This window comes from Elephantulus edwardii, unplaced genomic scaffold, assembly GCF_000299155.1.
Source record: "Elephantulus edwardii isolate Elephantulus edwardi_28Jun2011 unplaced genomic scaffold, EleEdw1.0 scaffold00257, whole genome shotgun sequence".
NCBI classification, from domain to species: Eukaryota; Metazoa; Chordata; class Mammalia; order Macroscelidea; family Macroscelididae; genus Elephantulus; species Elephantulus edwardii.
The window spans coordinates 3,677,365-3,692,866 of record NW_006400007.1 but is presented as its reverse complement, the minus strand read 5'-3'; the positions used below and the strand labels follow the sequence as shown (position 1 = coordinate 3,692,866).

Here is a 15,502-nt window from a genome sequence, read left to right as displayed (position 1 = left end):
CAGCCTCCCCAAGTGCCTCTGAAAATTTCCCGAAGGGGCTGCGGACCAAAGAGTGAGGCTGCCACCTAGTGGAGGAACTACACAGAATGCCACATCTGTTGCGTCTACCCGGTGATGTTTTATTCGATCTTCACAACCCTGTCACAAGCCCAAGATGAAGCTGTGTGCTTGAGGTCCCACAATGCATCAGTGTCAGAAGCTGGATCCACACTCAGGTCTGTCTGCTCCATGGGAGAAAGCAACTTCCTTGTATATCCTCACACCCACCTGTGACAGTCACTGACAACTGGTTAGAAAGGAGTTAGCCTTCGGGACTGGATTGCCCACTGACCTCCCCCCCCATACCCAATAGCTCTACATTCCTTCAGCTTCCAGGAAGATTCAGGGAGGACAGACACCCTCTGTCCTAGCCCATGCTAGACACTGATAAACTTCATCTCCAACTGCACAGTCAACATCAAAACAGGAGAGTGACTTCTGGTCTCCACTGTAAAGGCCCCCCAGGCAGTGATCAATAGGGACCTTGACCACATGCTGGGCACGTGGGATCATCTGTGTACCCACCCACTACCCTCCAGCACACACACCTCAGAGAGTCCAAATTAACCCTCATTTCTCCTCTCTTTTTCTGATCCCGAAGATAGTCCTGGGTGCGGAGCTGCTCTGGACCCTCTGATATTGGCTGAGGACTCTAGGGGTTCTTGGGGAAATTGTTCTCTTTCTCCCCCTGCAGAAAAACTCCTCCTCTGGCTGCTGATGGAATGAAGGAGGATACCTGCACAGACAGAAAGAGGAGAGGGAGGAAAAAGAGGAAGGACCTCCTTCCAGGCACACCCTCATTTCTTCCCCATAATCTCAAGTATCATTTGCCCCATTTTGCACATAAAGCAAAGAAGTTATATACTGTCAAACTGGAACAAATAGCTGACTGTCCAGCAGGTTTTCAGAGGAAGTAAATCACACAGGAGACTGCCCATCTTTTTTCTGCAGAGCAGCTGGTGGATTCAAACCACATATCTTTGGACTGGCAGTACTGCTCCTTACCACTAGGCCATTAGGGCTCCCTACTCTAATTATAGTGTTTAGGATAAAACAAATAGGCTTACACACACACACACACACACACACACACACACACACACACACACGCGCTGTATGAGTAAGGAGAAATAGATTCACCTGCCGCCACAGAGACATTTAAGGATTCAAGTCCAGGAGATAGCTGCCGCTGGGGCAGGATAGTTAGGAGGAGCTGGCAAGAGGCCTGCACCTCCTGGGACAGGCCTGAACCCTCGTTCCCTGCAGAGCAAGGAGACAGGAAGTTAGGGACCTCCCTAGATGGACATCTAGGGGCTCCAATGTACAGCTTGGTACAGAGAAGCTGGAACTTCTACCTACCCAGCACCAGGAGAGTCGGCCGGTCCCATAGGAACTCCAAGCAGCTTGTGACAGGGATCTCTGAGGACTGGGGGATCTCAGGCCCTGGGCACCCCACTGTGCCAGCCACAAGCCAGCCCTGGCGGGCTTTGGCCTGCAAGCAAGGAGAAGCAGCCATGTTCTAATTCACCAAACAAACCTCCAGGCATAGGGAGCCAAGCTTTGCTCATATATTCACTTGCTCATTAATCCGTTCTAGTCAGTTGATGGTTACTACACACCGAGAACAGGTCAGGTCCTGTTCTAGGCACTGAAGATGGGGCAGTGAACAAGAGAGGCCAACATAGTCTCAAGGAAGATGGTCAGGAAAGGCCTCACTTGAGGGAGCTCTGAATTGGTCGGGTCTCCCGCTCTCCACCGGGGTGGGACGGCCGGAGCTGCTAAACCCAGGGCAATACTGCCCCCTTGTGACCAGTAAGCAAAGCTCTACTAAAGATACAATGATGCGCTTGCCTTAAGTTATTCTTTACTAGGTTTCAAACACTTGGATACTTTTGTGGAGGGGAGTGGAGTGACTGCCGGCATAGAAGATTCCTTGTCTAGGAGGCTTTCAAGCTGAACTCCTGCTCAAGAAATCCAAGACTCTCTTCGTCCACTCATTCATTGCCAGCTGAGTTGGAACCTCCTCATAGCTGACACTCTAAAGTGTTTCAGGGACTGTAAATTGCATCAGAGACTTCCAACAAAGTAGCTAGCGGATTTGAACCACCGTCTTTGGACTGGAAACACAGTTTCTTATCCACTAGGGCATCAGAGCTCCCTTACAGAAAAAAGAATGAAGCTAGGGAGTTCCCAATTGCAGATACTACTTCTTTTGGGATTATGCTCTTCCCAAGTGGATTTAGATTTTTGGATTCCCGTCTCCCACTGCGAGCAGCTGCAGGGTGGGTGCCTTGGAGAGGCAGGGCTGGGCTCTTTACCTGTAAAAAGCCAGTCAGGTCATCAGTGAAGAACACATCCATCACCTCAACAGCCCCTGCGCTGGCCTTGCTGACTACTGGGGTGAGCGGGCAGCTGCAAAGTTTTCCCATCGACAACATCAGACAGGGAATTCCGAGCTTAGAGTCCTCCCTTAACCCCCGCGAATTAGGAGTGAGGCGATGGGAAGACCTAGCTGAGATCACCGAGGAGCCATGGTGCTCTGGAATTCGGATGCACCTCTAACTGGGACACATGGGAAATAAGGGATGTTCGTACGTGTTTCTCCGGCTGGTGATGACCTTATCCACACCGAGGAAGTGGGCAGAGCGGAGCACAGCCCCAAGATTCCGGGGATCCTGAAGTCCTTCGAGGACGAGCCACAGCTGCTGAGGGTCGTCGCTTGGCCTGGTCTCCCCAGCCTCGGTCCAGGGCCGGGGGCGCAACGGGCTCACCTCCATGCACACGCCCTGGTGGACCTGGTGGGGGCACAAGGCATCCAGTTTTCGCCGTCGGGGCCGCAAAACTGGGATGCCCCGTGCCTCGGCCGCCTGGAGCAGCTCGATCCGCTCCCCCTGCAGCCCCTCCTTGCCGGCCTGAAGCAGCAGCCGGGACACATGCCGACGGGCTGCCCTCAGGGCTAGGAGACACGGATTCAGGCCAAACAGGACTTCCAGTCCCCCAGCAGAGCGCCGGCCTGGCGCCAGGTCATCAAGCAGCAGGCGGCTTAGCTCCTCTCCGCCGGGACGCTCCGGACGCCCGGAGGACTGTGACACCAGGGAGTAAGGACGGGCGAGGAGGCGACCAGAGCAACAGTAGGACATGGTCCTGACAAACGAGAACGACCTCATAGTGTGGGTGGCGCTGGGGCCCCGAGGTCCCGTGCTGCGTCCTCGAGCGCAGTCACCGCTGCGGCCCGCTTCCAGGCCACCTGACAAGAGGACGAAGGGCGCCCCGGCAAAACCTCCTCCAAAACAACGGCAACACCCGCTTAAAGACTACGCAAACCAGAGCAGCCGGGAGCCGACAGCTAACTTTCCAGCACCCACGTGGGCAGCCCCATTTCCGGATCTGCGTGGCCCCGCCCCTTGCCCTGGGACGCACAGAGCATGCCCGGCCGCCAGCCTTCCCCACAGCGCCTCCTGCAGGGCAGGATGAGCTGCAAGTCTATCTCGCGGCCGCCGTGACTGGCCAGGAGGTGGTGCTCCAAGCTTCTTACGTACTGTGGAGTCAGTACGACCCTTAACTGACCCTCCAGTGAGTTTTCAGAAGCAGTAAATAGCATGGAAGGAGACTGTCCATCTTTCTCCCACCGAGCAGCTGTGGATTAGAACCGTCTTATTCTTTTGTGATGGCAGCAGAATTCCTTACTACTAAGCCACATGCAAGCAAAATACTGCTGAGGATCACTGAAAAACGGCTACAACAGTACATAGACCTGCCAAGCTGTTCAAGCTGGATTTAGTAGAGGCTGTGGCACCAGGGATATCACTGTTGCTGTCAGATGGATCCTGTCTAAAAGCAAAAAATACCAGAATGTCTATTTGTGTTTTATTTATTATGCAAAAGCGTTCAACTGTGTGGATCATAACAAATTATGAGTAAGCTGTGCAAAACCTATACTAGACCAAGAGGCTGTTGGGCAAACAGATCAAGGGAATACTGCATTGTTTAAAATAGTAAAGGTGTGTGTCAGGGTGTATCCTTTCTCCCTACCTATTCAATCTGTATACTGAGCAAATTATTTGAGAAGCTTGACACTATGGAGAAAAATGTGGCATCAGGATTGGAGGAAGACTCATCAATAACCTTTGTTATGTAGATGACACAATTTTTGCTTGCTGAAAGGGAGGACTTGAAGAACTTGCTACAGAAAGTGAAATACTACAACCTTCAATATGGATCACATCTCAACATCAAGGAAACATAAATCCTCACCACTGAAATGCACCATCATGATGGAAAAAGTATTGAGGTTGCTAATGACTTCATCTTACTTGGATCCATAATCAACACTCTTGGTACCAGCAGTCAGAAGGTCAAGAGACACCATACTTTGTAGTCGGGGACCTCTCCAAATGAGTGAGTAATAATGATGTCAGTTTGAGAACTAAAATGTGCCTGATTCAGGCCATGATCTCTTCAGTCACCTGTGTTGCATCTGAGAACTGAGCAACTAAAGATGACAGAAGACTTGATGCCTTTGAGCTGTGGTGTTGGAAGAGTGCTTAAGATCTCATGGTCTACCAACAGAAGAGATATGTCTTAGGGTAGGTGCAGCCAGAGTGCTCCTTGGAGGCAAAGATGATGAAGCTTCATCTTTACATACTTTGGGCATGTTGCTGGAAGTTACTTCTTGGGAAAAGGCATCATTCTTGGAAAAGAGAGGAAGACCCTCAACCAGGTAGGTTGACACAGTGATGGCAGTGATTGGCTTGAGTGTGTCAGATTGTGAGGATGGCACGGAACAAGGCAGGGTTCAGATCTGTTATTCATAGGGTTGCTACTTAACAACAACAAGCCACCAGAGCTCCCTGCTCCAAGGCTTAACTGACAGGTACCATCAAGTAAGTGCTGGACATTTCCTCAGAATCCTCTCCTGCATTCAGCCTTTTCCCACTGCCTTGTTAAATTCACCACCAGTTAGCAAGACCCGAAATTACTTCCTATCATGTGGTCTTGGATTCCCTTCTTACGTGTCAGCTCTGCTCTTGTCACTCCCTGGATGTTCATGACCACAGGTAAAGGCCAGCTCCCCTTGCTTAACATTCAGATGCCTAGTGATAGAATCAGGAGCTAGCCTTCCAGCCCCAGCAGAATTATTCACTAAATTCTATGCTGCACGTAACACTGCTTGCTCCTCGATGCCTCCCAGACTTGCACATAGTTTGTCTTCCTCTCTAGCTGGCAAATTCCCATTTCAAGACCCGACCCAAACCTATTCATGCTACCTAATGAGTGATTTACACTCTAGGAGTAATGCCCCAAACCCACCCACCTTCTTCTCACCTGGAAGAAATTCTGGGATAGAATCACCTCTGATCTAGGAAAGGATGAAATGACACTTTGAAGCCAGTGTAGGTTGCTTAGGATTTTTCTTTTAATTATCACAGTGAAATCAGACGACCCAACCAAGCCAAGAGCTGGCAACCAGGAGCGGGGAGGAAGAACATGGAGAGGAGGGAGCCTGGAGCCCCGGGCAAACCATTCAGGTATAAGGTTAAGGCTTCTTCCTGTTGTGTCTGCCCAGAGGGGCAAGGGTTGGGATACAAGATTGGGGCAAGTCTTCCTTTTGGCCACAGTCTCTTTCCCAGGTCAAGGGGATGATAATGAGAAGAATAGACAAAGGCCATGGAGCTCAAGAAGAGGACCAAGATCAAGTTAATGGGTATGACAACTATCTTCTCTCCTCAGCCCATATTTCATATTTGTAATAGAAACAATTTGACAAAATAATACAAAAACCTCCAACAAACTTTCTAGCCCCTGGGGAGAAAGTGGAATCCAGGGGTCCAGATATCAATGGCTAAAACTGAGAGACAGGAGTCAAAGCCGTGGGGTGAGGGAGACAATGTACCCAGTGGACACTAGGTCACCTGCTCCGTGGGCCGCATCTGCATGTCACCGATCTGCAGAAGGCATAAATAAGGCTTGAGGCAGCCACATACTCCCCCCACCACCGAAGACCTCCTTACTCCCCTTGTTTGAGGAAGGTTGGGCTCTTCCAGAGGGTAGACAGTGTGGGGGATAGCTGAGGACCTGGATGACTCACCTGGACGTGGGGGGGGGCACTGAGGACGTAGAGGACAGCCTCAGCCACATCCTCAGGTTTTAGGCACTGAGAGCATCAGGGGGAAAGGTTAGGACAGAATACACTGTGTTCCCTCTCTCCCTTCGCCCCTCCCCAGGTCCTCTCTAGCATCCACATTGCCACCCCCACCCTCCAGGAGGCGTGGCAGGCTGGCTAGCCGGGTGAGAGTTGGAAGACTGGGGTCTTAGGGAGTGGCTTCACTAGACCCAGAGGGAGGCCCCACCTTAATTTGTTCATATGTGGCAGCTGCTTTCCCAGGATCCTTGTCATGAAGTTTGAAGGCGAACTGTGTCTCCACCATCCCTGGAGAGATACACTGGGGCCAACAGAGAGGGCCTGCTCAAGGACTGAGCTCTGCTCACTCTGCCCCCAACCAGGGGCCAGGCCTTCAGGGAGGCTGGGACAAAACGAGGACTTCCCAAAGGCAGGCAGTTCGAATCCACCACTCATGCCAGGTCAATCTCCTGTGCCATTTACAGCCTCCGAAAACACACTGGAGGATCAGCTGAGTCACTTGCAGTCGGCAGAGTCTGAAAGCCTTTTCCTTCACTTCTTCTCACCCCACCGTGTTCTTCTCCAGTCACCCCTCTCACACCTAAAGGCCACTGGCTCCGCGACCAGTCAAATGGGGGGCCATAAGTACTGACCAGCACCATCAAAGTAGCAGCAGAGCCTGGGAGTTCCATCCCAGTCCACTCCCAGTATGCCCAGGTCTTGGGCATCCTTGGCAGTGTGGGAGGGGCAGGAAGGGTCCTGTGCCCACCCAATCCCGGCCAGGGCTAGGCTGGGCCCTCACTGTGGCTCGAATGTGGCTCTGGACCTCCCGTAGCTCTTGCCTCAGTCCCTCTGTCAGGGCAGTAACTGCGTACTTGGTTGCGCTGTAGAAATGGACCACTGGATCATGTACCACCCGGTGGCCAGACATGCTGAAGGAGGGAGAGAAAGGAAGGGGCCCAAGTGAGCAAGGCACCGGCCCCAGGTCTACCAGTCAAGTTTCTCACCCATGAGCTGACAGGGACACCTTCTAAAGGAGACAGGTGGCCATCTCCACGGCCTGCTAATCTAGTGTCTGTTCAAGTAGATAGTGAATGCTCTCCTTTTCCTGGCATTCCTCCCTACACAGCCCACAGGAACTTCTCCTCTGGCCACATATGCTGTCAAAAAGCACAAAGAGGGGTGCAATCTTGGGCCCGAAGAATGCAGAGGATCAATCCTGGGAGAGCACCCACTCATTCCACCCTCTATGTGCTGGCTCTTGATATGCATCATCCTTGTCCCCACCACACCTGTGTCATCACACCCATTTAACACCAAAGAACTTAAAGTCCCAAAGAGATGAAGGAAGCTGCTTCGGGTTGCCCCGAGCGGAGGATAAGGAGGAATCTGCCCTCCACCTGTCAGCCTGGCACCCCCACCTGTTGATGTTAATGATGTGCCCGTCGTCCACATTCCGCTCCTTCATAGACTGGTAGGCTTCCCGCGTGCAGATGCTGAGGGCCAGCACATTCACCTGTGGGACAAGGAGGGGAAGGGGATGTCTCCAGCTCAAGCCTACCTGGCCAGGTAATGGAGGCACAGAGCACCCTGGGGGGGGTAGAGGCAGAATGTCTTGGTTCTTCCAGAGGCCAACAATGGGGCCTGGCACTGTGGTTTCAACTCTAGGTGACCATTCCCCCAAAACCACAGCAGCTCATCATACTGGATGCCCTCCCACCCCCATGTCCTTGCAAACAGAAACAAAACTCCTAACCCCTTGTTGGCAATCTTCTGCAAGTAGTAGAACCTCTGTATTCATTTTCTTCCCCAAATACCTTTCCTTCTTTCTTCTTAGAGCAGCATCCCTGGCTCTTCTCCTAAATTGTCTAAAATCCCTCTCAAAAGATTTTAAAAGTGTTTCCTCAGGAGCAATGATTTTGGAAAATACCACATAACTGGGGAGAGATTGGAGAACATTATGCTGAGTGAACTAATTCAGTCTCATAAGGACAAATTATGCATACAACTATTAATGTAAAAATAGAAAGATAACTAGTAAAGTATATATGGGGACCTAATGAGGGAAGGGGTAGGAGCAGAAGATTGAGGATGGGTAGGGGCGAAACGACAGAGTTGCACAATTTGGTGGGAGGCAGAGGGTGAAACAAATAGAACGGATCCGGTGGGGACCTGAAAAGCCAGTAATGATGGGCAAGGTCCAGTGGTGATTAATTTTATAAAACATAATGCATGGGAATGATTATTATATGAAACAATGTAAATGAAGAATAGCTTGAAACATAATCTATACAAACTTTGTAAGCAAACCAATATAAAAGAGAAAATAGAAAAAACAAGTGTTTCCTCAAGCACAGACTCTAGCTTCTTCCCCACCTTCCTCACCCACTCTCCTTCCCATCCCTCCCTGGAGACTAAAGTGGACAAGACCCACAGGCTTCTTAGAAAAGAAGCCTGAAGAAGGTGCTCCGGTCAAACTGCTGTCCTGCCTGCCTTCTACACTTCGCCCCACAAGGACAAGCAGAGATAAACCTGTCAGCAGGTCTTCACTCTCTCCCCTTGGAAGAGGGAACCAGCTGGGAGATTAGATGTTTCTCCTTATCAGGTGTCAGAGAGCCAGGCACTGGGCACAGAACACCCTCAGTGTGAACCTGCACAGTGTTCCTAACAGTAGGAGGGAGAGATGCACACTCAAAGAGCAGAGGAGGTTTTCTGGGACTCTTAGCAACATAGCCTATGAGGAAGAGAACGCAGCTCCTGGGGGCAAATGGAGGAGGAGAAACAAAGCCCTCGGGACCAGATATGAGGGAGCTTCCTCGGTCTGGGGGTCAGAAGTAGGGATACTGAAGGTGCCTCCTGAGGGAGACCTACTAGAATCGGACAATGTACAAGCTGAAAGCAGCTTTAAGGATTGAATATAATCCCCTCATTCTATTGATGGGCAAATTGAGGTCCATGTTTAGAGACCCACTTGCTCTAGGTGAACAACAGTCTCTCATCTGTCTTCCAGAAGGCTCTCTGAGGGCAGAGGCAGTGCTGTCTTATTCACTTGTTCATTTCCAGTCCCGAGCACTGGTTGCTGTGGTTATTCTGGCTGTTGTGACGTCAGCCAGCTCAAGCCAACCCCATGTGTTAGACAGAAGAACTACTCCATGACATTTTTTGGACTGTAATCTTTGCAGAAGGAGTTGGCCAGGACTTTCTTCCATTGAGCTACTAGGTGGGTTTAAATCATGAACCTTCAGGTTAGCAACACATTACAAACTATCTGTGTCACCCCGGTTCCCTGCCCAAGTATATTCTTGTTGTTAGGTGCCACTGGGTAGGCTCTGACTCATCACAACTCTATGTGCAGCAGAACAAAATTCTGCCCGACCCCACTTCACACTCACAATCTCTGCGGCGCTTCAACGCAAACCACCTCGCTACTGTTATCCATTGTGTGGACTCGGACTCCAGCTCCCCATGGGACTTTCGAGGCTCTAATCTTTATAGAAGAAAATGGCTACAGCTTTATCCAATGAACCGGTGGTTTTGAACTGCTGACCTTTCAGTCAGCAGCCAAGTGTTTAACTTCATGCCACCAGCCAGGGGATTGTGAGCGAAAAGAAGCATCATATTCACACTGATTTAAACTTTCACACACTGACTTAAACGTCTCCAAATACTGCCACACTCTGCTATCACCTTATAATACATTCCTGAAGCGGAAAATTCATGTCCTGAGGTTATATTTGACCTGTGGACTATCTTAGAACATTCTGATCTGCAACATGAGTTAGAATGCTTCATTCATTCAATAAATATCTATTGAGTGCTTCCAAGCTGAGGCTATATAAAAATATAAAACAGATAAAAATCTTGTCCTCATAGAAAACTGCTATTCTAGGGTTATATTTAAATATTTAGTGAACATCCTAACCCTCATATAAAAACCCAGACTTCCTACTTCTCTCAGTGGAATCATGGTATCTGGCCCCATGGGGTCCACACTGCCATTTATAGGAACAGAAGGTTTAAACAGCAGTAGCTACCCCTCCAAATGGCCATCTGCTTTTCACTCACTGCAGACCCCATCTAACCCGGCTCACTCACTTGGACAACCTATTTGACCCCAGATAACAGATGTATTCATCCTAATTAAATGTGACCAGAGTAAGGTTCAGAGCAGGTAACTCAGCTAACTCACCTGCTTACAACATCATTAGCTGTGGGACTGAGTGAGAGGATTACTTCTTGTCTTCCATTTCCTCTCTGCCCCATGTTCCCAAATACCCAACTCAGTGAGAATGCACGGGGGACATTTGATAAACAATTCTCTCCCCCACCAATCTTTTATCCAATGAAAGGCAATCAGCCTAGACTTTAGAACTACCCATGAGGGCTCAACAGAAGAAAGGATGGAAAAGATAAAGCCATTCATCCACACACCATTCATCCACTTACCAATACTATGGAAGAAAATGCAAAGGCAACGTGAAAACCCAAATGGACCACAGAGGGCACTGATGCTCCCTCTTCCTAGCTGACCCATCGCCCCACCCTCCGCCCCGCCCTATTCACAAAGCTCTGGCACCCCACCCTCCTTCCAAAACCCCCTTTCCCCAGCCTAGATCCTTACATTGAACATTTCCTTCCAGCCACTGGTGCTGCCTGAGAGCAGAGGTTCAGGACGGGCCAGGCCGGCATTGTTGATGCAGATATCTACACCGTTGTGCTGAGAGCGGACAGCCGAGAACATGGAGAGGATGTCTTCCTCATTTGACAGGTCACATTTGTAGGGGATCAAAGTACCAGGGTAGCCTGCACTCTTACATTCAGCAGCCAGCTCCTGTGGAAACCAAGAGGGGTCTGACTGGGGTGAGCTTCCCCCTCCTCCCCCTCCCCACCCAGAGACAGACCTCCTCCTTGACCACCATGGAGAACTCTCTGCCACCTTTTCTACCACCCACATATTGGGACTGTCCACCCCAAAGTTTGACCTTTTTGAACAAAGTTTAGGAGGTAAGCACTTTATCAGTGAGGGAAGAGGAAAAGTTGAAGAAGGCAATGAAAAAAAATTAGGTGGCAGTGTGGATTTCATTCACTCTCACTCACTGTCAGTCAATCTCACTGCAGTCAAGCCAGTACAGACTCATAGCTGACCCTCCAGCAGGTTTCTAAGGTTGTCAATCACATGGGAGAAGATTGTTCACCTTTCTCCTGCACAACCACGGTTCTGGCAATTTAAACTGCCAGAGAGGTGGATTCAAATTACCAAAGGCAGCAGCATAATGTAAAGCACAAGCTCCCTACAGACTACCCCACCAGAGCTCCCTATGTTAGGTTTCAGAAGTCTCATAAATAAACAAGAGTCTTCCACTCTAAAGAGAATGTGGTGCAATGTTGTTATTTACCATCAAGCTAGAACCAATTCATAGCTGGATTTCCAGTGGCTGTTTAGAGGCTGTAAACTGCACTAGAGGAGACTGCCCATCTCTCTCCCGCAGTGCAGCTGGTGGATTCATATCATGTGCTTTTGGTTTGGCAACACAACTCCTTATGGTCTTTCCCACCATGGTCTTGTAACTCCCATCAAATTACTAGGTGAGGCTACACAAATGAAGTGTTGTGCCCCCCGCCCCAAGAGGATTCTATCTCCTGCTAATAATGCAAATAAGATGTATGGCACCCTGGTAGTGATGGGGTCATGCAAATTAGGTGTATGAAACCCTAACATGGGGATTGGTCAGATTTTCCTCCCTACTAGGCTTAAAATAAGACATATCAGAACTGGGTGGCAGGGGGGCAGGGCTATTTACCACCAAGAAGAGATGAAGCAGAGTATGTCCTTTGGACTTAAGGTACCTGTGCTGAGAACTTCCTAGACCCAGGAGACAGGGAGAAAGAGCTGTAACAATGGAGACAGTGAATGAGAAAAGCAATGGCAGAGAAGTTACAGCAGAACCAAGAGGCTGGCAGGAGACTGCTGAGTGGGCTTCCTGGTCAAGGGAGCAAGGTGGTTACAGTGGGTGTGTTGATTCACACACACACACACACACACACACACACACACACACACACGGAGAGGGAGAGGGAGAGAAAACAGTTGTATGCTGCTCAGCAGGACACTTCCTGGAGGAGTAGAGTGCTTTGTCTGCACTTGTTCTGCCAGCAGAACTGGGCAAGCAAACCCACAGAGTAAGTACTGTTGGGCTCAGCCTTTGGGATGAGGCTTACTGGTAGAGTAGAGAACCTCAGGCACTTATCAGTTGAGCGGAAGAGCTCTAACATTAGCCTCAGCAGGACAGGGGATGGACTGGCCTAAGAGGCCTCAAAGGCCAAGGGGCAGAGACAGGCCGACCAATGAGCATGGCCAAGAAGCTGTCCTGATCAAAGATCTGTATCCTGAGTTGTGCCTGATCCTATTATTACCATTAGCAAGACCACACTATGAGTATAGTTTGTGAGTTCTGTGGGGCCACTGTAATGAATGGTTAAGCTCAGCAGAAAAGCAGAGTGCCATAGGAGAGAGAGCTTATAAAAACGTTGGAGAGAAGGAGGTACGTCTGATCTCTGCCTTGTAAGAATCAGCTTTACACTGTAGATGCTGATAATTATTCCCTCTACTCCCATCCCCATGTGAACTTGGGACCTCTGGTGACAGTGTTATGTGTTGTGCTGCCAACTGAAAGGTCAGTGGTTCAAAGTCAACAGCTGCTCTGAGGGAGAAAGATGGGCAGTCTCTTCCCTTAAAGATTTACAGTCTAGAAAATCTCATGGACGTTTGCTATGAATCAGAATCATCTTGACAGAGGGAGATGGGGGTGGTGTGGAGCTGGATGAGGAGATCTGATGACACCACTATGCTATATTTACAAGAGTAGACAGAGAAGGGAGCCAGGGACCCTGGGAATAGAGTGATCGCTCTTTTCTGCCTCTTCCCCTAAAGGCACAGGACATCTCTTCTGCCTTACACAATATGTAAGTACAACTTACCTCTCACCCCATGCATATTTTGCATCTTCTACAAGTAATGAAAAGTCACTGACCACCACTCTAATAACAGCAGTTGACTCCAGAGTTCTCACACACACCAATTTCCCCTTTCTTCACCTACAGAAAGGGTCTGAAGTCAGAACAGATTTCTCTCCCTGAGAAAGTAGAGCTACAGAGAAACAGCCATAAGGGTAGCTGACATCCAGAGGCAGGAAGAAAACAAGATGTGCGCTCCTGGAGGTCAGCGCCTGGGCCTTTGAGTCTTATGCAGGTAGCAGCATACATATGGAAGTACGAGGTACTGCAGCTGGCCTGACCTGGAGCCTCTTCCTTCTCCCAAATTAAGCTGGGAATAAAGGTCTAGATAAAGTGATTTAGGAGATCCTTTCTGCTTTAACATTCTGTGAGTTCAGAAGGTATAATCCTCTAGGGTTCAAAGTCCCTCTCACCCAATTTCATCTCACAAACTCACTATAATCTCAGGAAATAGACCTTCTCTCTCTGAAGTCAGAATCCAAACTGCGTTCATATCAATGAAAGTATCACTTGACTGTGGGCCAGGAAGTCTGGAATATGCAACTTCATCCTTCCTCCTCCAGACTCAAAGTCCACCTTGGAAAACCAGAATAGAGGGGCTGAGAACGTATGTCTCTCTGTCACCATGTACTCATAGTCCTACACCTATGCTACCTGGACCAACTCCCCACTGACCCTCAAAAATGACTTGAAATCCTTTCAGCTCCCTCACAGAAGAGGCATTCTCCTCTCATTTCAGAGTCATCTTCAGGATGAATGATTAGCTTGGGGATCCTCTTAGGGGTTAGGGACCCCCATTCCTGGCTTATTTGGAATAGGTGGGTAGGAAGAGAAGGTAAAGGAGGCTTTAGAATTAGGAGAGCTGGTTCTCCGATCGCTAGCCTGATCCTCTGGCTTTGGACCCTGAGAGCCTCAGGATAGGGGAGAAGGAGGGGCAAAGTGGGGTAGAGGTAGAGCCAGGTGACCTTGAGATTATCTGGAAAGCTATAAAGTATACCTTTGGTCAGCAGCAAGGGAGGGGACAGTCCTCCTTCCTGTACACCTTCTCTCTGCCCTCACCCAAGGCAGCCTTGCCTTTTTTTCATCCTTGCCTGAGGACTTTGAGCGATGGTAAAGATAAAGGCTGGCACTTGAGAACTAGTACTAAACCAGAGAGTGAAATGATCAATGATGAAATATCTCTCATCTCCTTCTTCCTGCTCCAATTCCACCAACTCAGTTTCATCTTTCTTCCAGCTCTTGCTGTTCACAACTATGGGGACTCTCAAACCTACATCAGGAGAAAACCAGGGGTTCCACTTCCACACTGCTTTCCCCCCTTGGGGTTCTCGCGTTCACTGCCTCATTTCACTCATTCAGTCCCATCTAGAAGAGTGATATCTGAGAAAGGTCACCTGTGAATATTCCACTCTTTTATTCCTGAAGGTGCTGTTTAAACCCTAAGACTTGGGGGGTCACAGCGAGCTTCCTCAGAAGAACTTCACTCTCACCTCTGCCCCACCGTAAGTTTTCTGTCATCATGAAAATGATCAAAATTCTAGTTCCTGCTCATCTGGCTAACCAACACATTTTGCCTGGCTTGACTGGTGAGGGTTTGCAAAGTAAAGAAAGCAGATCCAGTAGCCAACACAGTCAGAAAGCTTTCTTTCCTTCTCCTTGGCTGCCAGGATAGCCCCCACCTTGAACAAGCAGATGGAGGAGAAAATTGCAGGTGGTGGGGAGTGTTAGAGATTCAGTCACTTATCCGGATAAAGTGTTGTCAAGAGGAAAAGTCTCCTTAAAAGACAGGACTAAAAGGAGCGAAGGGTAGAAGCCTCCTCAAATAGGAATGGTAAGGCTCTGGAGTGGCTTGCAAGGAGGGGTAGCGTCACGGCCTGGCCCGATCACTGTCCCCTCCCCCACCCCGAGGAAACGACACCTTCCCGGCTCCGGCTCCCTGCCTGGCCTTACCTCGATGTTGCTGACGGTGCGGGCGCAACCCACCACCTTCAGTCCCTGCTGCACCAGCGCCCGGGCCACTGCCGCGCCGATGCCCCCCGAGGCGCCTGTCACCAGCGCCAGCCGGCCGCGCCACCGCTCCATGCCGGCCCTGGCCATGGTACCAAGTCCGCTCCCGGAGCCAGGCACTGGGATCGGGGAGCTCCACCCCGGGCCCTGCCGCCCAGCTGTCAACACCGCGACTGCCGCTGCCGACCTACCCGCGTCCCAGGGGCGCTTCCTCCCTCCCACATCCTGGCCTGCCCCCAGCCGGGGTTCCACCCCGCGGCCCCACCCCAGCGGAGGAGAGCCGCCACCTGGAGGCCCCGCCCCGAGCTGGGATAGATCCCG

At 50.2% G+C, this 15,502-nt stretch overlaps 2 protein-coding genes across 2 annotated transcripts; both read right to left on the bottom strand.

Annotated features, from left to right (window-relative positions):
- Positions 1 to 602: 602 nt before the first annotated feature.
- MRM1 (mitochondrial rRNA methyltransferase 1 homolog (S. cerevisiae)) lies at positions 603 to 3,179 on the bottom strand. Its single transcript, XM_006899476.1, has 5 exons — positions 2,635 to 3,179; positions 2,358 to 2,451; positions 1,399 to 1,531; positions 1,180 to 1,299; positions 603 to 775 (listed from the first exon to the last, which is right to left on the bottom strand). Exons 1-5 carry the CDS (start codon positions 3,177 to 3,179, stop codon positions 603 to 605), a joined length of 1,065 nt encoding a protein of 354 aa, XP_006899538.1.
- A 2,763-nt stretch (positions 3,180 to 5,942) lies between these two features.
- On the bottom strand, positions 5,943 to 15,271 carry DHRS11 (dehydrogenase/reductase (SDR family) member 11). Its single transcript, XM_006899462.1, has 7 exons — positions 15,125 to 15,271; positions 10,782 to 10,991; positions 7,582 to 7,676; positions 6,963 to 7,092; positions 6,390 to 6,482; positions 6,128 to 6,193; positions 5,943 to 5,984 (listed from the first exon to the last, which is right to left on the bottom strand). The coding sequence occupies exons 1-7, from the start codon at positions 15,269 to 15,271 to the stop codon at positions 5,943 to 5,945; spliced, it is 783 nt and encodes a 260-aa protein (XP_006899524.1).
- Positions 15,272 to 15,502: the final 231 nt, after the last annotated feature.